At 41.8% G+C, this 26,944-nt stretch overlaps 1 protein-coding gene and 1 long non-coding RNA gene across 2 annotated transcripts in view; both read right to left on the bottom strand.

The window, feature by feature from the left end:
• The window catches only part of LOC144683608 (uncharacterized), a 559,012-nt gene that overhangs the window by 65,507 nt on the left and 466,561 nt on the right, over positions 1-26,944 (bottom strand). The gene's annotated exons all lie outside the window — the stretch shown is intronic.
• Positions 1-26,944, bottom strand: part of n4bp2 (NEDD4 binding protein 2) — a 97,711-nt gene that overhangs the window by 65,507 nt on the left and 5,260 nt on the right. The window contains exons 2-3 of the mRNA XM_078546540.1: positions 14,894-16,400; positions 10,097-10,221 (exon numbers count right to left, since the gene is read on the bottom strand). Coding sequence (XP_078402666.1) covers positions 10,097-10,221; positions 14,894-16,400 — 1,632 coding nt within the window. The remainder of the gene's footprint in view (positions 1-10,096; positions 10,222-14,893; positions 16,401-26,944) is intronic.

Here is a 26,944-nt window from a genome sequence, read left to right as displayed (position 1 = left end):
AACATTCAAATTAATTAATTAAATAGAAGAGAGGTGGCTGGGCAGGCGATGCGTTGCAGTTGTAGTATGTGGGATCTGGTGGATGTCGGTGCAATCCATGGTGACCACATCTGCAGCAAGTATTGGCTGCTCGAGGAACTTCGGCTCAGAGTTGATGAGCTGGAGTCCGAGCTGCAGACACTGCAACACATCAGGGAGGCAGAGTGTTACCTGGACACTGTTTCAGGAGGCAGTCACACCCCTTAGATTAATTGCATCAAATTTAGACCATGGTAAGGGACAGCAGGTATGTGACTGCGAGTGAGGCAGGTATGTGACTGCGAGTGAGGCAGGTATGTGACTGCGAGTGAGGCAGGTATGTGACTGCGAGTGAGGCAGGTATGTGACTGCGAGTGAGGCAGGTATGTGACTGCGAGTGAGGCAGGTATGTGACTGCGAGTGAGGCAGGTATGTGACTGCGAGTGAGGCAGGTATGGTGGTGAGTAGTGATATAGGTGCAATAGATCGTGATGTGGAATCAGTTTGTGTGGAAATAAAGAACAGCAAGGGGAAGTCGTCACAGGTGGGAGTTGTTTATAGGATCTCCAAAGAGTTGCCTCATTGTAGGACAAAGCATAAATCAGGAAATAATGGCGGCATGTAAGAAGGGCACTATAATTGTCATGGTTGATTTTAATCTGCATGTTGACTAGACATATCAGATTGGCAGGGGTAACGTGGAAGACGAATTTGTAGAGTGAATCAGGGATTGTTTCCTAGAGCTATACGTTGCAGAATCTATCCGGAAATGGGCTATTTTAGATCTAGTGATGTGTAACGAGGTGGGATTAATAAGAGATATCGTTGTTAAGGATCTTCTAGGGGGTAGCGATCACAATTTGGGAGAATTTCAATCCAGTTTGAGGGTGAGCAACTCGGGCCAGTGTCCTCAACTTAAAAAAGGGCAATTACAGAGGTATGAAGAAAGAGTTGTCTAAAGCAGGCTGGGAAAGCATACTCAGGGGAAGGTCAGTGGTTGAGCAGTGGCAGACATTTAAGCAGGTATTTCATAACGCTCAGCAAATATTTACCCCAGTCAAAAAAGACTCGATGAGAAGGATGAACCACCTGTGGTTAACTAAGGTCGTCAAGGAGAGTATCCAATCAAGAGCTAAGGCATACAAGGCAGCAAAAACTAGTGGTAGGCCAGAGGATTGTTTTTTTTTTAGGAACCAGCAGCGGATGACTAAAAAGCTAATAAAGAGAGAGAAAACGGATTATGAAAGTAAATTGGCAGCAAATATAACAACAAGCAGCAAGAGCTTTTAAGGGTATATAAAAAGAGAGTGGCTAAAATGAATGTGGGACCCTTGGAGGATGTGACTGGAAAATTGATAACGGGGAACAGAGAAATGGCAGATAACTTAAACCAATATTTTGCATTGGTATTCACGGTGGAGGGCACCCCAAAGATAGCAGATAAGGAAGGAGCTAATGGGAGGAAAGATCTTGTAGCAGACTCTATCACGAGGGACAAAGTATTTGACAAACTAATGGAACTAAAGGCAGACAAGTCACCAAGACCTGATGGCCTGCATCCACAGGTTTTAAAGGAACTGGCTGCAGAGATAGTGGATGCATTGGTTGAAATATTCCAGGACTCACTGGATTCCAGGAGGGTCCCAGCAGATTGGAAAACCGCTAATGTGATGCCAGTGTACAGGAAGGGAGGGAGACAAAATGCAGGAAACCATAGGCCAGTCAGCCTAACATCTGTTGTTGGGAAAAAGAGTCCATTATTGAGGAAGAAATAGCAGGATATGTAGAAAAGCTTAACGCAATAAAAGAGAGTCAACATGGTTTTGTGAAAGGGAAATCATGTTTGACAAATTTGCTAGAGTTCTTTGAGGATATAATAAGCAGAGTTGATAAAGGGGTACAAGTAGATGTAGTGTATTTGGATTTCCAGAAGGCATTTGACAAGGTGCCACATAAAAGGTTATTGCACAAGATAGGAGCTCACGGTATTGGGGGTAATGTACTAGCATGGATTGAGGATCGGTTAACACACAAAAGATAGAGTCGGGATTAATGGGTCTTATTCAGATTGGAAAGACGTAACTAGTGGGGTGCCACAAGGATCAGTCCTAGGGCCTCAATTATTTACTATCTATCTTAATGATTTGGAGGAGGGGGTAGAGTGTAATGTATCCAAATTTGCTGACGATACAAAAAATAGATGGGAGGGCATGTTGTGATTTTAAAAAGTACCTGGCTCCGCATCTTAAGTGCTGTAAGCTGCAGGGCTATGGGCCGGATGCATGAAGGTGGGATTAGAAAGGGCACCTGGGTGTCCTTGGGCTGGCATGGACAAGATAGGCCGAATGGCCTCCTTCTGTGCTGTAACTTTTCTATGGTTCTATAAGGAATCTGCAAGGGGATATAGATAAGGTGAGTGAGTGGGCAAAAACTTGACAATGGAGTTTAATTAGGGCAAGTGTAAGGTATTGCACTTTTGTAGGAAGAATCAAAAGGCAGACTATTATTTAAATGGAGGGAGGCTACAAGAAAGTGCAGCACAGAGGGACCTGGGCGTTCTTGTGCATGAAACACAAAAAGTTAGCATGCAGGTGCAGCAAGTAATTAAGAAGGCAAATGGAATTTTGGCCTGTATTGCTAGGGGACTGGAGTTTAAAAATAGTAAAGTCTTGATACAACTATACAGGGTTTTGGTGAGGCCACACCAGTAGTTCTGTGTACAGTTTTGATCCCCGTATTTATGAAAGGATGGAGGCTGTTCAAAAGAGATTCACTAGGCGGATTCCTGGGATGAAATGGTTGACTTATCAAGAACGGCTAAACAGGTCAGGCCTTTATTCATTAGAGTTTAGAAGAATGAAGGGCAATCTTATTGAAATGTACAAGATTCTGAGGGGGCTTGACAGGGTAGATGTTGAGACGTTTCCACTAGTGGAGAAATCTTGAATTAGGGGACATAGTTACAGAATAAGGAGGCACTCATTTAAAACTGAGGCGTGAAGGAATTTCTTCTCTCAGAGGGTAGTGTATGTCTGGAATTCTCTACCCCAGAGAGTTGTGGAGGCTAGATCATTGAAAGTATTTAAAGATGATGTAGATAGATTTTTGAAATATCATGGAGTTGAGGGCTATGAGAAGCTGGCACAAAAGAGGAGTTGAGGCCTGGGGCAGATCAGACATGATCTTACTGAATGGCGGGGCAGGCTTGAGATGGCTGAATGGCCTACTCCTGCTCCTATTTCTCATGTTCTTATGTACATTTTCTCCAGCGATTGGGATTGTTTTATGTCTCACTCTCCCTTTTGCCCTCTTGATTGTCTACTATTCTTGGGATATTTCGTGTCTTCTTCTGTGAAGACAGATAGAAAATGCTTGTTCAAAGTCACAGCCATTTGCTTGTTTCGAATTATTAATTCCACAGCCTCATCCATTAAGGGATCAATGCTCATTCTTCCTTTTTATTTATTTGTAGAAGCTTTTGCTGTCTGGTTTTGTATTTCTTTCTAGTTTTCTCTAATACTCCAATTTCTCCCTCTATTTTTTTGAGTTATCCTTTGCTGGTTTCTAAAATTTTTTCCAATTTTCTGGTCTAGCACCAATCTTTGCAGACTTGTACATCTTTTCTTTAAATCTGACACCACCCTCAACTTCCTTAGTTAGCCACGTGATGGTGCATCCTTCTCGTAGTATCTATCTATCTCACTGGAAGATATCCTTGCTGAGAGTTATGAAACATAGTCCTAAATGTCTGCCATTGCATCTCTGCCACCTTCCCTTTTAAACTATTTCCTATTCCACTTTAGCTAAATGTCTTCATGTCTTTGTTGAATTTTAAAACACTAATTTCAGACCCAAATTTCTCACCCTCAATGTGAAATTCTATCTTATGATTACTCTTGGGGGCCAGTTAGCTCAGTTGGTTAAATGGCTAGCACGTGGTTCAGAATAATGCCAATAACCTGCCGCAGATGCATCTGTCCATGACACTATCAGTACACTGTACATTTCGTTGTGGAGACAATGTCCCGTCTTCACATTGAGGATACTCTCCATCGTGTTGTGTGGCATTACACCTGCTATAAATGGGATAGCTTTCAAACAGATCGAGCAACTCAAGACTGGGCATCCGTGAGGCACTGTGGGCCATCAGCAGCACAGGAATTGTACTCGAACACAATCTGTAACTTCATGGTCCGGCATATCCCCCACTCTACCATTACCATCAAGCCAGGGGATCAACCCTGGTTCAATGAAGAGTGCAGGAGGGCATGCCAGGAGTAGCACCAGGCATATCTTAAAATGAGGTGTCAACCTGGTGAAGCTATAAAACAGGACTACTTGTGTGCCAAACAGCATATGCAGCAAGTGATAGACAGGGCAAAGTGATCCCACAGCCAACGGATCAGATCTAAGCTCTGCAGTCCTGCCACATCCAGTCATGAATGGTGGTGGACGATTAAACAACTCACTGGAGGAGGAGCCTCCAACTCTGCCAATTAGCACCCCATCCCTACTCTAAATTATCAGTAGAGTGATGGAAAGGGTCATCAACAGTACTTTCAAGCAACACTTCATAGAAATAACTTGCACACGGACTCTCAGTTTGGGTTCTACCAGGATCACTCAGCTCCTGACCTCATTACAGCCTTGGTTCAAACATGGACAAAAGAGCTGAACTCCAGAGGTGAGATGAGAGTGACTGCCCTTGGTAGCATTTGACCGAGTGTGGCATCAAGGAGCTCTAGCAAAGCTGGAGTCAATGGGAATCACAAGGAAAACTCTCCGTTGGTTGCCTCACACAAAGGAAGATGGTCGTGGTTGTTGGAGGTCAATCATCTCAGTTCCAGGACATCACTGCAGGAGTTCCTCGGGGTAGTGTCCTAGGTGCAACAATCTTCAGCTGCTTCAATGACCTTCCTTCCATCCTAAGGTCAGAAGTGGGGATGTTCGCTGATGATTGCACAATGTTCAGTGCCATTTGCAACTCCTCATATATTGAAGCAGTCCATGTCCAAATGCAGCAGGACCTGGACAATATCCAGGCTTGGGCTGACAAGTGGCAAGTAACATTCGCGCCACACAAGTGCCAGGCAATGAACATCTCCAACAAGAGAGAATCTAACCATCGCCCCTTGACATTCAATGGCATTACCATCGCTGAATCCCCCACTATCAACATGCTGGGGGTTACCATTGATCAGAAACTGATCTGGACTAGCCATACAAATACTGTGGCTATAAGAGGTCAGGGGCTAGGAATCCTGCAATGAGTAACTCGCCCTCTGACTCTCCAAAGCCTGTCCACCATCTACAAGGCACAAGTCAGGAGTGTGATGGAATACTTCCACTTGCCTGGGTGAGTACAGCTCCAACAACACTCAAGCTCTGCACTATCCAGAACAGAGCAACCTGCTTGATTGGCACCCCTTCCACAAATATTCACTCCCTCCACCACCATCACATAGTGGCAGTAGTGTGTGCCATCTATAAGATGCACTGCAGGAACTCACCAAGGTTCCTTTGACAGCACCTTCCAAACCCACAACCGCTACCATCTAGAAAGGCAAGAGCAGTAGATGCATGGGAACATCTGGAAGTTCCCCTCCAAGCCACACAGCATCCTGACTTGGAAATATATCCCTCTTCCTTCACTGTCACTGGGTCAAAATCCTGGAACTCCCTCCCTAACAGCATTGTGGGTGTACCTATGCCACATGGACTGCAGCAGTTCATGAAGCCAGCTCATCACCACCTTCACAAGGGCAATTAGGGATGGGCAATAAATGCTGGCTTAGCCAGCGATGCCCACATCCCATGAATGAATAAAAAACAAGGTGATCTAAAGCATGCATACTTTAATAAGGAACATAAGGAGTCTAAGACATAGGGGTGGGAGTAGGCCATACGGCTCTTCGAGCCTGTTCTGTCATCTTCTCATCTTATATCTCAACTCCTACAGTAGCTCCATATCCGTTAATTCCTCTGGTATCCAAAAAAGTATCAACCTCTGTCTTAAATATGCTCAATGACTGAGTACCCATAGCTCTTTGGAGTCAGTTTCAAAGATTTATAAGCCTTCGAGTAAAGAAACTTTACCTTATCTCCAACCTATGGGTGACCTCTTATTCTGAGATAAGACCTGTCATTCTACACGACTTAACTGGGGGGAAACATTCACCGCTATCATAAAGGGGTGTAGCTGTTGGACCAAATGATATTTCTTATTTCTAAAAATCCTTGTGTTGCTTAAAAATATTACTAAGAAAGAAAAACATGTATATGCTTTTTCCCATCATGATAGAATACAGGCTACACAGTATTAGCAGGGTTAAAGCATAACAGAAGACAGACCATATCAGATTTAGCAAATTCTCTTCTAACCTCAAATTATTGATGTACTAGCCAAAATCATTTCAAACTCAAATTCTGAAGAAATTACATTCTCCGTAATTCATTTGTTACCATGTTAATGGAAGCATTACTAAGCTGCTTTATTGCCATTTTGTTTTTGTTGGCATCTGGGATCACATCAATTTTAAAGTGTTAAAATGGGGTCACATTGGAAAATAGTTTGGGAAGCAGTGCTACAGTAGGAGTTGTGTACAGGCCACCTTGCTAGTGGCTGTGAAGTGAAAGGTTTTATAAATGCTGAGATTAGAGAAGCATGAAGCAGAGGCAAAGTGCTTTTAATAGGGGATTTTAACTGTCAAATTAATTGGAATAAGCAGGCGGGCACAAGTCAGAGAGGTAGTGAATTTCTGCACTATGTCCCAGATAGTTTTTTGAAACAATTTACCCTGCAAGGGGCCATGTCACATTAGATTTAGTAATAAGCAATGAGCCAAATTTTGTTAACAGCCTAATGGTGCATAAACATCTAACCAACAGCAATTATGGTATGGTTGAGTTCAAGGTAGTGTTTTAAAGGGAGAAACATGAAACAACTGCAAAGATCCTAGCTTTAGGTAAGGCAGGCTTCAATGGGATCAGACAGAGACTGTCCACAGTAAACTGGACAAATCTGACGATCAGTAGGTGTTCAAAGAGAATTTAATGTGATTCATAACCAGTTTATACCGCTGAAAGGCAAGAATTCTACTTGCCAAAAAAAAGACAATCATGAAATCCATTAATCTGTCTCTCCCTGGGTGCTAAATTTACATACAGTCTGTGGAGATTGTAACATTTAAGGTACAGGATGTTCCAATGTTTGATATATTGGTTCCTGCCTAGTAACAAAGGTGAGACCCTCTGGGAGTGTTTTGATAGGTCGCAGATCAGTTCAAGGGTCAATGAATAACTCTTCTTGAGGCGGTCAGTTTCAGGGAGTCTGCCAGCCCACAAGTGTGGCAAAGGCAAAAGGGACAGAAACAGGTCCCAGTTAAGTTAGCCAAAGAGCTGTGGGGAGCAGACTTTAAGTATAAAGAGAGGCAAAGGTTGCGGCAAAGGTACCTGTTTGGAGCAGTGGTGTTCTGCTTGGCACAGCCATAGGTCTGAAAGTTTGCTACTGAGCTAATGTTTAAGTGTACTCGGGTATCCAGGGAGAAGGAATCTTGGAAGGTGAGATTGAAATCCTGAGAGGTGGGCCATTGTTAAAGCCATCCAAGTGGAACGGACTTTTGGAGAGAATTCCAAGGGGAGATCTTCGAAGGTGAAGCTGGGAACCCCTCGTGAGACAGAGTTTCAACGAGATTGTTCGGCTTGGTGTTTACCGACGTCTGTCTTGAATCTCAACATTTATCTACGTAATTGGTCCCTAACTGGATCTCTCCCCAACGTCCTGTGGTCTGGCCAAGGATCGTACTAAGAAAGCCGTGAGCAACTAAAGTAATGAGAAACAACATAAAGCTAAAAGAATAAGCATCCAAAAATGTAAAAAATAGCACAGAACCTGACGAATAGGAAAAATACAAAAGGTAACAAAACAGCATGAGCGACGAGAAGAGAATATGAAAAGAAACTTGTGAGGAATATCAAAAATCAACACAAAAAACTTTCACAATTACATTAGAAAAAAGAGGGTGGTCTTAAGTAATGTGGGTCCCTTGAAAACTGGTAACAGTGATGTTGTCAATGAAAACAAGGAAATAGCTGACATGCTAAATAATTACTGTGTCAGTGTTTATAGTCAAGGAAGAAGTGAACATGCCAGACAACCCTAGACAACTATTACTGAATTGGGGACAGGAGCTCAACAAAATTAACCAAAGAAAGATAACAGTAATGGGGAAATTAATGGCACTGAAGAGTGACAAATCCCCAGGATCAGATGGTTTTAAAAGAAATAGGCAAAACATTGGGAAGATAATAGGACATTTACAAATTTCTCATGATTTGCTAACTGTTCCATAGGTTGAAAAATCGCATATTTACTCTGTCATTTAAGAAAAGTGGCAGAGGGAATTATAGATCATTTAGCCGAACATCTGCTATCAGGAAACTGCTGAAGTCTATAAATAAGTGACTGAACAACTTGAATTTTTTCAGCTGATAAAGGAAGCCAGCATAGACTTGTAAAGGGTAGGTGAAAAAAGTGATTATATTGTTTGAAGAGATGAATGAAGTGTGGACAGGGAATGTCCATGGATGTTATTTAAATGGGCTTCCAGAAGATATCTGATAAAGTCCCTCATAAGAGATTGTTTGCTCAAGCTGAAAGTCATGTAATTGAAGACAAATCATTCACCTAGTGAGTAAACTGGCCAAGCAGAAGGAAACAGAGTGGGGATAATGGGTAGATACTCAAATTGTCAGAATATGACTAGTGGTGTCCTGCAAGGATCTGTATTGGTCATCAACTATTCATTGTATTCATTAATGACTTTGATGAAGGTTCAGAAAGGCGTGTATCCAAATTTTCCACTGACTTGTAAGGCAAGCTGCATTGTAAGCAGTGTTTGGACAGACAAAATTGCAAAAACATGCATAGGTTTAGCGAATAGGAGAAACCATGACAATTGGATTTCAATATAGGCAATTGTGAAGCCATCCACTTTGGACTTAAAAAGGATAGAATAGGGTACTTTCTAAATGGTGAAAATCTAGGAACTGTGGATGTCCAGAGGTGGGATCAAGGTAAACAGATCATTAAAATGTCATGAATGTGTTTAGAAAATTATCAACAAAGCTAATGGAATGCTGGCTTTTATATCTAGAGGGATAGAATACAAGTAGAAGTCACAGTTCAACTGTGCTAAGCCTTGGTTAGATCACACCAGGAGTACTGTGAGCAGTACTGCACATCACACCCATAGGAAATGATAAATGCAGTGTGGATATACTAGAATTATATCTGGATTTCAAGGGTAATCTTGAAGAGAGATCAAACAAATAAGATCGTAATCCCTGGAATTTAAAAGGTAAAAGGTTGATTAGATTGAATTATTCGAGATATTCAGGGGAACAGATAGGGTTGACTGGGAGAAACTTCTACTGATTGGGGAGTGTAAGACTGGGAGAATAGTCTTAAAACGAGAGCCAGACCTTTCAGGAGTGAAATTAGGAAGCAACGGGTGGTAGAAGTTTGGAACTCTCTAGCATCAATTGCCATTTGCAGAAGATCAAGTGTTAATTTTAAAACTGAGAATGATGGAATTTTAAGAATCAAAGGTATTAAGGTATATAGGACAAAGGCTGGTATATGGAGTTACTTTGCAAGTCATCCACGATCTCACTGAATGGCAGACCAGGGTCAAGGGATGAAATGGTCTACTTCTGTTTCTGTGCGAGAAAATAATTTGTCAAGCTGGCACTGCATACAATCATAAAACCATTACCACCCCACAACCTCAGTTTTGTTTTACTGGCTAAAAGAGAATCATAAGCCATCCCAGCTAACTCTTGTATGCCTTAAAAATTCAAAGATGACACTCAGCTTCTTAAAGACATTGTTAAACTTGTCCATTTTGAATAAGAATTGTACATTGAAAGCATAATGTTCAAGTAGTTTTTGAAATTACTCAGATGACAAGTTAAAGATGGTTCACCTAATTGTGCAGAAAGCACTGAAATAAACTCTTCCTCCAACACACTGCAATAATGTCTATAGTAACCAAGAACAGGTTGCAAAATTTCTCACCTCTTTTTTGGTTCCACTCATGAGCCTCTCCAATCAAACTAGGATCAAACTGGTAGTGCCCACTTCGACAAAAATATTCATCTGTGCTGAAAATCATTCCATTAGGCCCCTGTTGAACAAGCATTCTGTCCAAGTGCAATAGAAACTTATTAGTTATGAGTGAAATTTCAAGTTCTCAAGCTATGCAATAAGCTTGCATTAGAAGAATTGTTGTCTCGCAATTTGCAAATAGGTTTTGCTTGTTTCCACGATAACACAAATTTTGGCACAGGTGAGTGCCATTGGGTTCTTATTATCTTAACTAACAAAACTCACCTCATTTAGTGGAACTTGATCAATCTCTTCCACATCCATCTTTTCAGTTTGAAAGAATACAGTCCTAGCTGTTTAGTCTTCTTACCTTGTATCACAGACCCCTCAATTTTTGGTATCATCACAGATTGGCTTTGCATTGGCTCCAGAATTAGTGAGGAGCCCAAAGGTGCACAACCATCATTTTTCAGAGTTATCAAGGCTTCTTCCTTTTTGAATTCAATTCCTCAACCATAATAGGTGTAAAAAGAGAAGTGGATAAATATGTGGAAAGGAAAAGTTGCAAAGGATATAGAGGGAAAGGAGTTTTCAGAGAGCACAATGAGCCAAATTGCCACCTTCTATGTTGTGAAATAGTTTTATGTGATTAGCTCCATTATCCAAAAGCAAGTCAGTATTGCATCTTATTGCGTTTGCAGTACCGAGTCAAAAACAGACCCAAATGCATTCTACAAATTTCACCTCATTTAAAACTTCCAATCGAACAGAAAGATTACAGCACAGAAGGAAACCACTCAACTCATCATATCTGTGCCAGCTCACTAAAAGAGCAACTCAGTTAGTCCCACACCCTTATCCCATAACCCTGCAATTTTTCTCTCTACAGGTGTTTATCCAATCCCCTTTTGAAAGTCACAATTGAATCTGCTTCCACCACACTTTCAGGCAATGCATTCTACATGCTAACCACTCACTGCATAAAAAACTTTTGCCTCATGCCACTTTTGGTGCTTTTGACAATCACTTGAAATTGATGCCCTCTGATTCTCAACCCTTCTGCCAACAGGAACAATTTTTCTCTATCTACTCTGCCTAGGCCCCTCATGATCTTGAACACTATCAAATCTTGTCTCTCTCTAAGGAAAACAAACCAGCTTTTCTAATTTATTCATGTAACTGAAGCCCCTTATCCTGGGAACCATTCTCGTAAATCTTTTCTACACCATCTATAAAGCCTTCACATCCTTCCTAAGTGCAGTGCCCAGGATTGGAGTTGAGGCTGAATGAGTGCTTTATAAAGGTTTACCTTAGCTTCTTTGCTTTTATACTTTACACCTCTATTTATAAAGCACAGGATCCTGTATGCCTATTTAACCACCTTCAACCTGCCCAGCCACCTTCAACAATTTGTGAACAATATTAACAGGTTTCTCTGTTCCTGCACCCACTTTAGAATTGTGCCCTTCTTGTTATATTGCCTCTCCTGGTTCTTCTTACAAACATGTACCACTTCACACTTCTCTACATTAAATTTCATGTGCCATGTCCGCCCATTTCACCAGCCTGTCCATTTCCTTTTGAAGTCTATCACTATGCTTCTCACAGTGCACAATACTTCCATACTTTGTGTAATCTGCATAATTTGAATTTGTGCCCTATACACCCAAGTCCAGGTAATTGACATGTATGAAGAAAAGCAGTGGTCCTAATACAGACCACTGGTCATAGTACTGGCAACTGGTCCTACTATCGATCAATACATACCTTCCTCCAGTCCAAAAAACAACTGTTCACCAATACTTTGTTTCCTACCATTCAGCCAACTTTGTATCCATGCTATCACTGTCCTTTTTACTCCTTGGGCTTCAACTTTGCTTACAAGCCTATTATGTGGCATGTTATCAAACGCCCTTTGGAAGTGTGTGTAGACCAAATCAATCACATTACCCTCATCAATCCTCTGTTACCTCATCGAAAAACTCAAACAAATTAGACAAGCACAATTTACCATTAACAAAAAAACCTGAAGTCTTTCATCCCTGATAAATTCTAGCAAATTTCCTCTGCGCCCTCCTTATACAAATTATCTGCAGAACTCTCATCAGCCTTCTCTAATACCTCTTGTTGACAGCTTATTACTATCAACATTGTTGATATTACAACGATGGCCACTGACTAAAATAATCAAGATTCCATTTAACAATTGTTCTTATGCTTCTATTGTATGGAAAGGGCAATTTTTGTCAATGGGAGTTGGCCTGGGTTAAAAAGGCTGAATTACTATTCAGTAGGAAAGGTGGGGAATGGATAAGTGAAAGACAGAAGAAGTGCAGGAAGGGACAGAGGAGGGGTAAAATGGCTATCCTTCTCTCCCTTCTGGTAGGGAGAGGGAAAGTGGGTGGTTTAGTACACCTTCCTTTCACTGTCAGTACCAATTCTGCTTTCAGTGGGATGGTTGGGGCACCATAGATTAAAAGTATTAATTTTGCTCCAAATCTTGGGGAGGGAGGGTGATGTATTGAGTACAGGTCCTGTAGTTCACAAGTCATATTCCCAGTTCTCCTGGTTTAATGATGAGGGAGGGTCAGTTTGAATGTAAGGGACGATTTGATTTGATTACCAGCCTCACTTTTGTTTCCGTGGGTTGCAGAACTCTATCCTTCCTAGCCTTGCTTTTGTTCTCAAAAATTGAGAGGCCAATACAACTGTCCCACCTTAAAAAATCAAGCCAAGTTGTTTGGGACAGTGGGTGGCAGGGGATAGCGGCCAGAGGGCGCTGTCTTTGCTGATCCAGCCAGGCAGAATTACATTCCAGGAGCTGTCCATTTTCTTTAAGGTTGCTTTACAGGTTTCCAGAGGCTGCATTTCCTGATGCCTTGAGAGGAATCTTCTCTGTATTAACATTTATTATGTATTTGCATACCACATTTTGTTTTCAAAAAGAGCTGCACATTAAACAAAATATGACCAAGGACAAAAAACAGCTTCAGCATTTCTTGACAGGTATTTTAACTTTATAAATGCCATTCTATGACAAGTATAGACATAACATGTACTGCAGATAGATGTCATATAAAATGGATGTCTCCATTCACAAAGCCTACCTTGGGAGTATTCAATGCATTCTGAGTTGATTGTAACTTGTTGTATTATATAAAAAAATTACACTGGGGTGTTTACGGCAGGGAATTTACCTCGTTCCTCCCCTAACCCGATTGTAGCTCAGAAATGTAACACACCTGTGCTCCTTTCTTCCCTGGAAAATGATGGTCTTTGAGTGGAATTATATCAACAAAATGTTGATATAACTGGGATACTCAGTTAAAGTTTCAGGTTGATGACCCATCAGACTTGGAACATTAAGTCGCGTTTCTCTCCACAGATGCTGTCTGACCGGCTGAGTATTTTCAGCATTTTCATTTTTTTTCCAGATTTCCAACATCTACAACATTTTGCTTTTGTACTAGGATATTCTTCTGGTTTCTGTAACCTTCATTTCAAATTCAACTTTATACCCACACAACGTGTATTGTTAATTGTATACCCAAGATTTATAAACCAATTGCAGGGGAAACTAGTCTACATCTGTGTACCTGTATTATCCTATCAACATAACTCCAACAAACATTATTTTCAAATTTCTCCTAGCTGCTTCAAAACAATTGGCAGTAATATAACTTATTTAATGTAATAAATGCCCAAATTTTATCACATGGTAAACAATGGACAGCAAACAGTAATAGAAGGGCAGATAGATGAGCAAAGGCACAATTAATAAAGGCAGAAAGGACGAGGAGGGAAAAATAGCAAAGCAATGGGGCTTTGGAAAATAACATGAGAATACGACAACGATGGATGAAAGGCAGAGGCAGAAGACATCAGAATTGAAAGATCAAAAGACACTAACTGAGATATGTTGTTCAAGGAGGTTGCAAAGATAGTATGAGTTGAAGCCCTGTCGGGCTTGAAAATGCACTCAAAGACTTAGGATTCAGTGCAATATCAGACAGAGGTTGCTAAAGACCAAGATGAATGGCTGGGTGCAGCCAATGCGAATTTGGACAGCTTGCAGCTATGTAGAGTGAAGCTCAGGAGGTCAATAAAGAGAAACCATCCAAAGATGATCTGACACAATCAACAAAGTCAGTACAAACTTAACAGGTTAAAATGCGAATCAGTTAAAAAAATTCAACCAGCTGAAAGTTAGCATATACTGTAACACTTGTTAAAATATTATTCTCTTTTGTCAACGGAAGAAGAGTGATTGCTCTTCTAAAACAGAAGTTGCATTTACACAAGTGCCCTTCAAAGTGATTCCCAGCCAATCAAATGTTTCAAGTATAATCACTATTGTAATGTAAGGAAACTTAGGAGCCAATTTGCCAACAGCAGGATCCCACAAACAGCAATGCGATAAATGGTCTATTGATCTGTTTTAGGGATGTCAGTTGAGCCAGGGCACTTCAGTGAATAGTGCCATGGAATCCAACCGACCTCAGTATAGGATCTCATCTGAAAGCTGGCACCTGACAGTGTAGCATTTCCTTGATGCTACACTGAAGTGTCACCCTAGATGATGTGCGAGCCTGAAATGGGATTTGAAGCAGAAATCTTCTGGCTCAGAAGTTACATGATTGGAATCCACTGCTTGTAAAGTGCTCTGAGAACATGATACAGTACTGGATTAACACAAATTATTTTCTTCCCCCGCCCCGACCCATGTGCCTCCTAATTATGTAAAAAAAAATTATTGTTATGTCATACCTGGCTAGGGTACTTTTCCCAGATCCAGGTAGTCCCCTCATTAAAATAAGCGCTTTGGCTGTTCCCAGTGTCTTCCTATTCATATGCTGTGGAAATGAATACTCGCAAGTCTGTGACTGCTGAATGCCATGTTGATTTAACCATGGTTTTGGATGCAAGTTGTTGACACCCAGCCTCCTTGTCTGATGATGTGGATCAGGACTAGACACAGCTCCTACAGGTCTGCATGGTGAAACAACATGAGGCTTTGGTTTTACAGGACTCACTGCTATAGGGGTGACAAAAGTCTTTGGCACGCTCATAGGCTGGAATTCAGGAGCCCATAGATTCCACGAGATTGGAGGTATATTTGTGAAGAGCACACTGTTGGAATATTGAGGATAGTTTACTTCCCCACTGTTCATTAATTTAGGGAGTTTTTCACCACTAGTATCTTGCCCTACATCAAACCAGTAAGGAAAACAGGTTGTGTTTTGTTGCATATTGTTTGAATTACTCCCTTCATTTGCTAATGGTTTCGTTGGGAGAGTGCTGCTTTTTGGCTTTAATTCATCTGTTCCTTTATATTCTTGACACTCTTCAAATAATTCACAGTTTTCTACAGATGGATTTCTATTTGGTCTAAACCATGATATTTCTTTTCCACCTCTTCCAGAACATTTTCCTACTACTTCAGCAGAAATGTCACTACTTTGCAATAATCCAGTTTGCTGGTCCACTGTATCTGAATGTAGGTCATACTTCCGACTAGAATGCTCTGAACCACCATACTTGTTTGAGCCAATGTTCATAGAAATGGCTGCTGACAGACTGTTACTTGCACTTTGATTTGTCCAAATATCTGCATTACTTGTGCTTATACTGCTTGGAAAAGCAACTCCAGGCTCAATGGAGGACTTGTTGCTGCTGGGCCTTTCAACAGTTTCTGAAGCAAACATGCTATAATCTAACTGAACTTCTGATTTGTTCTCAAAGATGTTGTTTTCAGAATCAAAACATTGGCTCAAATTTTCTTCACAGTCTTTTGAATCCAAGGCAAACTGTGAGTATCTGAGACACATCCCATCATCTGCTACTGTTTGCTGTTGATTTGACATACAACTGAAGGAGTTCAAATTTGACTGAAGTAGCTGAGGCAACTTGTCACTAACACAGAGTCTAGAAAACTGATTGACGGGATAATTATATTGGTTCATAAATGGCTGGTACTGCTGATAAGTTATGCATTGTTCTGGGCCAGTTTCATAATTTGCATTTGTGCTATACTTCTCCAATTCATTTACAGCGAAAGTGTCCAATTGTTGAGTTAAGTGAAATCCAGATGCTCTAATGCTTTCAGAAACAACAATTGAATTATTTCCGTGGTCTTTCATTACTACTTTGGTCTCATTATTAACTTGACCATCACTCAGAGCAGCTGCCACATGATCAAATCCAGTGAAGCTGGAAGAGGCGACACCTTCAGCTGCATCAGACAGTACCAACAAAGAGTCCATTGCATCATCAGCTGGAAAAAAACAAAAAAGGAATCATCACATAAGTATGATAATCAAACAGGAAAGTTTTCTTACATTCTGAGCTATCATGCATGTAAAAATGTCTTTTGACATTAATTATGCACCAGGTAACCAGGTCATAAAAGTAGCAATTTTCAAACATTCCCTCTCCCATCCAGTCTGGGGAAGGTAGACAGGAAACAACAAATCAGGATTGTTACAAGAGACCAATTATGCAATTCAATAGTAGCTTGTATGTATCGGAAACATGCATATTGTTCATCTTTCACATAGTGCTGTATGGTGTATTAAAATTGGTACGTGGTCTCATAAAGGTAACAGAAATGTATCTGTGGATGGCGCCAAGAACACAACTTATTGATTGCTTAGGCCCCTAATCACATTGGAAACTTCTGAAATCAGACCCCAACAAGTCCAAAATGCAGACTTAACATCTACCTACAAATCCACAATTAGCGATGCAGAAGATATAAACCCAGATGCAAAAAGTTACACATTGTTTGTTCAGACAAGTCACCAGGTGAACATTTTCTGACTGATTGGAAATTAGCACATTCCTATCAAGTGGCCAAAGAATCATTTATCTTGTGTTTTGCTGCAACTCTGAACCAGTCCGGTAGCGTCCACAATTTTGCACAAAGCCAATGTTAAACCGGCCAAATTTTTGGAAGTCTAAGGTTAGCTTTGTAAAATATCCACTGCACACACAACAGCAGAAATTGAGTACAGGTACAGTGTCTCAAAACCAATAACCTCAGAGCTGAGTCTGTGCCAGATTTCGAATCATGCCGGTTTTCGGGTTGGGCACGTGGAGTGTTGAGGGTGTGTTTTTAAAGTAAGGATTGCAAAGAGCAGTTTTGAAAGAAACAGAGACAATGCTGCAAGATACGCCGGGAAATTCTTTGGAGCTGCCTCAGATCAGTCTGTGTTATTTTGCTGGATTTGAGGCACTGTACCTGTACCCGAGCACTAATCAGCAGGCCTTTAGATAAAGCACAACATTCACCCAACAAGCAAAGATTATGCAATATTCCCTGTTCTCAGTGGAAACTCCTCTCCCCACTAAGATCAGGCAACTGTACAAGACTGTGATGAAAATATAATAACTTTCATAATATTTTTCTGGTTTATTGTGAAGTAGGTTTATGGGGATAAGTACAGATGGCTCCGTCTGTGTGATTTACCGCCTTCCCATGTCACGCAATGACATTGCCATTACCAAATCCCCCACCATCCTAGGTGTCATCTTTAACTATTAACTTAACTGGGGTAGTCATATAAATGCTGTGGCTACTAGAGATGATTTGGTTATTCTCCAGCAATCAGTTCACCTTTTGATTCTGCAAAATGTTTCCACCTCCTACAAGACACATCAAAAGTGAGATGCAATACACTCCATTTGCTTCTATGGATGCAGCTGCCAAAACACAAAGAAACTCTACACCATCCACTCAATCAGCATCTAATCCATTACTTTAATCACTGTGATGGCAGTGTGTACTACTTGCTCACTCTGAAGGCTGTTGACATATTCATCAAAGCCTACAAGAGCATGGGACTTGTCCTGAACACCAGGAAGATCAAGTGCTCCACCAACCCATACCAAATGAATCAAATCCAACACCTTCACTTTCCATATCTTGGAAGCTATTTATCCCAAAAATCTGACAATGAAGAAGAGGTACACCACCTAATCCAATGTGCTAGCTCAGCCTATGGTAAATTACATCCAATAATTATTTGTAAAGAGCAGTCACGGCTATGTTGGGAAGTTCGGCAGCCAATATGCACACACCGAGGTTCCACCAATACGAAATCAATAATGATGAAACAATTTGTTTACAGTGGAGTTGGCGGAGGGATGAATGCTGGGAGAACTTCCCGGTTCTGTTTTAATGATGCAAAGACTGTTTTGCATTTATCTGAGCCTGTAAGATAGTGCCTTGGCTTAATGCCTCTTATGAAAGATGGCACCTCTAATAATTGTGGTTAAATCCTGAAATTGAATTCCCATAGCCTTCTGACTGAGGTGAAAGTGGTATCAGCTGAACATGCAGAAGACAAACATCTTTTAAAATGCCATTTTTGGTGCATGAACAACAATATTCAATTCAGTGGAATACTTAATGTTTCTTTACCAACAGTCAGATTAAACACTGTAATAATCTCAATGTTACTAATTTGTTTTTGCTAATCCAGCAAACGTTATCATGTGCTTGGAGTGCTTAGAAGTCTTCCAAGTTCTTCCAAAGATCAATGCTGTCACAAAGCATGACAGCATTGCACTATTTGAAGAGCAGGATGTGCTGCCAACAAGGAGAGTTTTGGATTGTCAAATATATAGTTGAAAGAGGATTTCAGCAGCAGAGAGAAACATATATTTAGTATTGCAACTGGATGTAAATGGTCTTAGTAATGGAGAGTACCTGAAGTCTGAAGCTCTGCATTGGGTTGAACAGAATGCTGAGCTTGCTAACAATAAGGTTCGATCAGAGAAAGGGGAATCAATAGCAAGGGAGTGCAGTTTTCATATTGGCATGGATAAAGGATTGGTTAGCTAACAGGAAGCAGAGAGTAGGAATAAATGGGTCTTTTTCAGGTTGGCTAGCTGTAACAAGTGGAGTGCCACAGGGATCAGTGCTGCAACCTCAACTATTTACAATCAACATCAGTGATTCAGACAAAGGGACCAAACGTATGGTAGCTAAATTTGCTGATGACATCATGATACATAGGAAAGTAAGTTGTCAAGAAGAGGTCTGCAAAGGGATATAGACAGATTCTGCAAAGTCTGCAACGGGATATAGACAGATTAAACGAGTGGGCAAAAATTTGGCAGATGGTGCATAATGTGAGAAAATGTGAACTTGTCCACTTTGGCAGGACGAATAGGAAAGTAGTATAGTATTTAAATGGAGAGAGATTGCAGAACTTGGTGGTAGAGGGGGTCTGGGTGTCCTGGTACATGAGTCACAAAAAGCTGGCATGCAGGTGTGGCAAGTGATTAGGAAGGCAAATAGAATAATGGTGTTTATTGCAAAGGGGGATGGAATATAAAAGTAGGGAAGTTTTACTGCAGCTGTACAGGGTCTTGGTGAGAACACATCTGGAATACAGTATATAGTTTTGGTCTCCTTATTTGAAAAAAGATACAACTGCGTTAGAAGCAGTTCAGAGAAAGTTCACTTGATTCATTCCTGGATGAAGAACTTATCTTATGATGAAAGGTCGAACAGGTTGGGCCTTAACCCACTGAAGTTTAGAAGAATGAGAGGTGATCTGATTGAAACATATAAGATCCTGAGAGGGTCTGATAGGGTAGATACCAGGAAGGTGTTTCCACTTTTGGGAGAGGCTAGAGCCAGAGGACACAATTTAAGGATAAGAGGTCTGCTGTTTAAGATGGAGATGAGGAGAATTTTTTTCTCTCAAAGGGTCATTAGTATGTGGAATTCTCTTTCCAAGAAAGCAGTGGAGGCTCGTTATTGAATTTATTCAAGGCCGAGTTAGACAGATTTTTGACCAACAAGGGAGCTGAGAACGATGGGGAGCAGGCAGAAAGTGGAGTTGAGACCACAACTAGATCAGCTATGAACTTATTGAATGGTGGAGCAGGCTCAAAGGGCTAAATGGCCTACTCCTGCCGCTAAGTCTTATGTTCCTACACACTTGAATTTGAGAATCATGATATCAGACCTGACACTAAACACAAAGTCTGTTGGGCAGAGATTCTCCCCAAAGTGCTCAATGGTGCTGAAGCTTGGACAACTTATAGATGACGTACCAAGGCCTGAGAACATCAATGCTGTCTTAGAAGGTCCTTGTGAATCAAGTGAGAAGACAAAAAAACAAACATGAGCTTCATCCAAAACACAGATATGCCCACTGTAGAGGCCACAATAATCCCACATCAGCTGGAGATGGGCAGGACAGGTCATCAGAATGCTCGACTTAAGACTGCCCAAACAGCTGCTCTACTCAGAGCTAAGCTAGGGAACCTATTCACACGGGAGTCAAAAGAAGTGTTTCAAAGATAATCACAAAGCTCTATTAACATCAACACATGGGAAGCAGATGACCGATTGCGGCCAAAATGACGATTCATCATCAAAAATGGTGTCAAGACCATCCAGGAAACAATAGCAGCCACTGAGAGAGAACAGCGAGAGGCAAGGAAAAAAAGAGGGCAGCTGCTGAAACTAACAATCCACCACCACCTCTACCAGCTGACAGCCGATGTCCTCACTGCGGGAGAGCCTGCAAGGCCAAGATAGGACTCAAAAGCCATCTGCAAACTCCCAATACTGACATCTCACTTCCACTCAGTCATCCACAAGAAAGAAGCATTCTTGACCTGAGGGATTGCTGATAGACTATTTACAAGATATACTGCAACAACACGTGAAGCCTTCTTTGGTACAAGATAGCAAGTGCATGGAAATACCATCACATCCAAGTTCCCCTCCAAGACACACACCAACCTGACTTGGTCGTATATTTCAATGTTCCATCATCATTCTTAGGGCAAATTCCAGGAACACTTTACCTAAGTGCATCTGGGTGCACCTTCACCACATCGATGACAGCAGTTCAGTGCAGCTCATTGCCACCTGAATGGGCAACAGATATTGGAGGTGCCAGGAACATACATACCCAAAGAATAAAAAAAATGATGCGCTCACTTCAAAACCAAATTTTAGCAAGACAAAAACTTTTTTGGGATTTTCCCTCAATGTATCAGTAGAACCTTGTTAAAAAACCATTTTATTCGTCCCTTAAACCGAATAACTACTATAAATAAAGGATCATTAAAGGAGGGAAGGGTGGCGGCTGCCACCGCACCGGAAGGGAATGGGGATGCTGGCCAGTCGGGGGGGGGGGCAGAGGCCATCTGTCCGGGGGATGGGGCGCAGGGGGGGTAGGGGTAGTGGCTGGCCATCGCGGTGGGGGGGTGGAGAGAGAGAGAGATGGACTGCAGCTGCAAGCCAGGGAGAAAGAGGTTGCATCAGCCAGCCAAGGAGCAAGGGACTGTGGCAGTCAACTTTAAGTTTAATGGAGGGGTAAGGTAAGATATTGGTGAATTTTTAAAATTCTGCTTCTGTGCGTATCCAAACACTCCATATGTCATCCAAGTATTTGTAGTAACACATAGGGAACCTGGGACCCATTTTAAATATAGTACCCTCTTTTCCTGCTCGGCCATGTAAACGTTTGCATATGCTGGGATAGATTTCTTATCCAAGCAGTGCCTTTGATTTGGAGATAAAATTTATCTGTGTATTCCACTGTGGTAGTGATTCTTCCTGCCAAAGTGAACAACTCATTTTCCCACATTATACTCTATCTGCCAGGTTTTTGCCCCATCATTCAACCTATCTATATCCGTCTGCAAATTTTACAACCATGCCTTCGCTCCCCTCATCGAAGTAATTGATGTAAATGTAAAATGTTGAGGCCCCAGCACAGACCCCTGCGGGACTCCACTTGTTACATCCTGCCAATCAGTTGAAGACTCAATTATGCATGCTCTGTTTTCTTCCAGCCAACCAATCTTCCACCCATGCTAATATATTACCACCTGCACCATGAGCTTTTATTTTCCGCAACATCCTTTGATGTAGCACCTGATCAAATGCCTTCTGGGAAATCATGTACAGCACGTCTACAGACTCCCCTTTATCCACGGTGTATGTTACTCCTTCAAAGAACTCTAATAAATTGGTTAAACACAATTTCCCTTTCACAAAATCATGCTGACTCTTCCCAATTACTTTGACTTTTTCTAAGTGTCCAGCTATAACTTCCTTAATGATCGATTCTGACACCTTCCCCATGACAGACGTCAAGCTAACTGGCCAAAACTTTCCTGTTTTCTACCTCCTTCCCTTCCTGAATAGAGGTTATATTTGCTACTTTCCAGTCCGATGGAACCTTCCCAGAATCTAGTGAATTTTGGAAAATTAACACCAACACATCTACTACCTCATTAGCCACCTCTTTTAAGACCCTAGGGTGTAGTCCATCAGGTCAGAGACTTGTCAGCTCACAGCTCCATCAGTTTATTCAATCCCAGTTCCCCAGTGATTATAATTTCACCAAGTTCCTCTCTCCCTTCCACCTCCTGATTTACAGCTATTATTGGAACGATTTTTGTATCTTCCATAGTGAAGACAGAAGCAAAACATTTGTTCATTTCATCCGCCAATTCCTTATTATCTACAATTAACTCCCCACTGTTACTCTCCAGCCGACCAACACTCGCTTTACTTACTCTTTTCCTTTTTAAATACCCGTAGAAACTCTTGCAATACATTTTTACATTTCTAGCTAGCTTCCTCTCATACTCTAATTTCTCCTGATTAACCTTATAGTCATTCCCTGCCATTCTTTACATTCTGACCAATCATCTAAACTGCCACTAATCTTTGCGGAGTTATATGTTTTTTTCCTTAAGTCGGTGCTTTCCTTAACTTCTTTAGTTAACCACGGATGGTGGGTCCACCTTTTAGAATTTTTCTTTATAGTAGGAATATACTCATTCTGAAATATCCCCTTAAATGTCTGCCACTGCTTCTCTATTGATCTATCCTCTAGCCTAGTATCACAATTCACTTTAGCTAGCTCAGCTTACATGCCCACATAGTTGCCCTTATTTAAGTTTAAAATACTAGTCTTAGACCTACTTTTCTCCCTTTCAAACTGGATGTAAAGTTCAATCATATTGTGGCCGCTGCTACCTAGGGGTACCTTTATTCTGAGGTCATTAATTAATCCCGTCACATTACACAGTACCTAGTCTAATATAACCTGTTCCCTAGTTCGTTCCAGAATGTGCTGCTCTAAGAATCTATCTCGAAAGCATTCTATCAACTCCTCATCCAGGATACCACTGCCAATCCAATTTATATGTAGATTAAAAACACCCATAATTATTGTCATCTCTTTATCACAAGCACCCAATGTTTCTTCTTATATACGTTGTCCTATATTGTGGTTACTGTTTGAGGGCCTATAGACCACTCACACTAGTGACTTCTTTCCCCTACTATTCCTCATCTCCACCCAAACCGATTCTACATCCTGATCTCCTGAACCAAGGTCATCTCTAACTATTGCGCCAATGCCATCCTTGATTAACAGTGCTACCCCTCCAGCTTTACCTAGCTTCCTATTCTTCTTGAATGTCATATACTTCTCAATATTCAGCACCCAAGCCTTGTCATCCTGCAACCACGTCTCTGTGATGGCTATCAGATCATATTTATTTACTTCAATGTGTGCTATCAATTAATTTACTTTGTTATGAATGCTATGTGCAGATACAGAGCCTTCAGTTTTTTTTTGTTATCTTTGTAACATCTAGTCTTGACTGCTAGTGTATTCATAGGTTCTTTTTTCTCTCTGTCCCTTCCTGCCACTCTCTGGCCCTCATTGCTATTTTTCTCTCCTGCCTTGACTGTACCCTTTGATTTGCTACATCTACACAAGCTTGATCCCTCACCCCCTTTGTTTACTTTGAAGCACTCTACTTCCTTATTTACGCAGCTCACTAAAACACTGGTCCCAGCATGGCTGACCGTCCCAACAATACAGCCCCCAACTTTCTCCAGTACTGGTGCCAGTGCCCCACGAACCAGAACCCATTTCTCCCGCACTAGTCTTTGAGCCACATATTCATTTCTCTAGTCTTATTTGCCCCATGCCAATTTGCATATGGCTCAAGCAATAATCTAGAGATTATTACCTTTGAGGTTCAGTTTCTTAATTTGGCGCCTAGCTCCTCATACTGACTATGCAGAACGTCATTCCTCGTCCTGCCCATGTCATTGGTACCTACATGGGCCATGACAACTGGATCCTTCCCGTTCCACTGTAAGTTCCTCTCCAGCCATGAGCAAATGTCCTGAACCCTGGCACCAGGCAGGCAACACTGACATTTGGACTCTTGCTCTTTGCTGCAGAGAACAGTGTCAATGCTCTGCACTATACTAACTCCCAGTACCACTACATTCCTGTTTGCTCTTCCTACTTGAATGGCTTCCTGTACCACAGTGTCATAGTCAATCAGCTCAACCACCCTGCAGTCCCCACTCTCATCCGAACAAGCTGAAAGAACCCCAAACCTGTTGGACAATTGCAGAGGCTGACACTCCTGCCCTCTGGGTCCCCTTACCTGCCTCAGCTGCAGTCACACCCTCCTGTCCCTGACCACCTGCTAAATCAGAAGTCCCTACCCTAATGCCGCCCGGTAACTTTCCACCTTCCCTGATGTGTCGCAGTATCTGCAGCTTGGCTTCAGCTCAATGACTCTGAGGCGAAGCTCCTCAAACCACAGTCAGCACTTTCCAAACCCACAACAACTACCATCTAGGAGGACAAGGGCAGCAAACACATGGGAACACTACCAACTGGGAGTTTCCCTCCAAGCCACTCACCACCCTGACTTGGTAATATATCGCCGTTTGTTAACTGTCGCTGGGTCAAAATCCTGGAACTCCCTCCCTAACAGCATGCTGGGCGTTCTACAACACATGGACTGCAGCGGTCCAAGAAGGCAGCTCACCATCACCTTCTCAAAAACAATTAGGCATGGGCAATAAATGCTGGTCTAGCTATTCTCTGCATCCCATTAATGAATTTTAAAAAGACACTTACTGCAGACACGTTTGCCTTGGATCACACTGGTATCCAGGAGCTCCCACATACTACAACCTTGACACATCACCTGTACCATAGAACACTACAGCACAGAAAACAGGCCATTCGGCCCTTCTAGTCTGTGTCGAAATATTATTCTGCTAGTCCCATTGACCTGCACCTAGTCCGTAACCCTCCAGACCTCTCCCATCCATGTATCTATCTAATTTATTCTTAAAACTTAAGAGTGAGCCCGCATTTACCATGTCAGATGGTAGCTCGTTCCACACTCTCACCACTCTCTGAGTGAAGAAGTTCCCCCTAATGTTCCCCCTAAACCTTTCCCCTTTCACCCTAAAGCCATGTCCTCTCGTGTTTATTTCTCCTAATCTAAGTGGAAAGAGCCTACTCGCATCTACTCTGTCTATACCCCTCACAATTTTGTAAACTTCTATCAAATCTCCCCTCATTCTTCTATGCTCCAAGGAATAAAGTCCTAATCTGTTTAATCTTTCCCTGTAACTCAACTCCTTAAGACCGGCAACATCCTAGTAAATCTTCTCTGCACTCTCTCAATCTTACTGATATTCTTCCTGTAGTCAGGCGACCAGAACTGCACACAATACTCCAAAGTTGGCCTCACCAATGTCTTATACAACCTCATCATAACATCCCAACTCCTATACTCAATGCTTTGATTTATGAAGGCCAGTATGCCAAAAGCTTTCTTTACAACCTTGTCTACCTGTGACGCCACTTTCAGGGAATTATGTATCTGAACTCCCAGATCCCTTTGGTCCTCCGCACTCCTCAGTGCCCTACCATTTACTGTGTATGTCCTACCTTGGTTTGACCTTCCAAAATGTAACACCTCACACTTTTCCGCATTAAATTCCATCTGCCATTTTCTGGCCCATTTTTCCAGTTGGTCCAGATCTCTCTGCAAGCTTTGAAAGCCTTCCTCGCTGTCCACAACGCCTCCAATCTTAGTGTCACCAGCAAACTTGCTGATCCAATTCACCACATTATCATCCAAATCATTGATATAAACAACAAACAACAATGGTCCCAGTACAGATCCCTGAGGCACACCACTAGTCACAGACCTCCAGTCTGAGAAGCAATCATCCACTACCACTCTCGGTCTTCTCCCACACAGCCAATTTCGAATCCAGTTTACAACCTCTCCATGGATACCAAGTGTCTGAACCTTCTGAACTAACCTCCCATGTGGGACCTTGTCAAAGGCCTTACTAAAGTCCATGTAGACAACATCCACAGCCTTTCCTTCATCTACTTTCTTGGTAAGCTCCTCGAAAAACTCTACAAGGTTCGTTAAACACGACCTACCACGCACAAAACCATGCTGACTATCCTTAATCAGCCCTTGGCTGTCCAAATAATTATATATCCGATCTCTCAGAACACCTTCCAATAATTTACCTACTACTGACGTCAGGCTCACTGGCCTGTAATTACCTGGTTTACTTTTGGAGCCTTTTTTAAACAACGGAACAACATGAGCTACCCTCCAATCCTCCGGCACCTCACCCGTGGCTAAGGAAATTTTAAATATTTCTGCCAGGGCCCCTGCAATTTCTACACTAGTCTCCCTCAAGGTCCGAGGGAATATCATGTCAGGCCCGGGGGATTTATCTACCTTTATTCGCTGTAAGGCAGCAAGCACCTCCTCCTCTTTAATCTCTATATGTTCCATGAAACGACTGCTTGTTTCCCTTCCTTCCTTATACACTATGCCAGTTTCCTGAGTAAATACTGATGTAAAAAAACTGTTTAAGATCTCCCCCATCTCGTGAGGCTCCACACATAGACGACCACTCTGATCTTCAAGGGGACCAATTGTGTCCCTTACTATCCTTTTACTCTTAATATACTT

Source organism: Cetorhinus maximus, chromosome 1, assembly GCF_964194155.1.
Source record: "Cetorhinus maximus chromosome 1, sCetMax3.hap1.1, whole genome shotgun sequence".
Classification (NCBI taxonomy): Eukaryota; Metazoa; Chordata; class Chondrichthyes; order Lamniformes; family Cetorhinidae; genus Cetorhinus; species Cetorhinus maximus.
The sequence above is the reverse complement of the archived record's forward strand: the minus strand, read 5'-3'. Positions and strand labels throughout refer to the sequence as shown.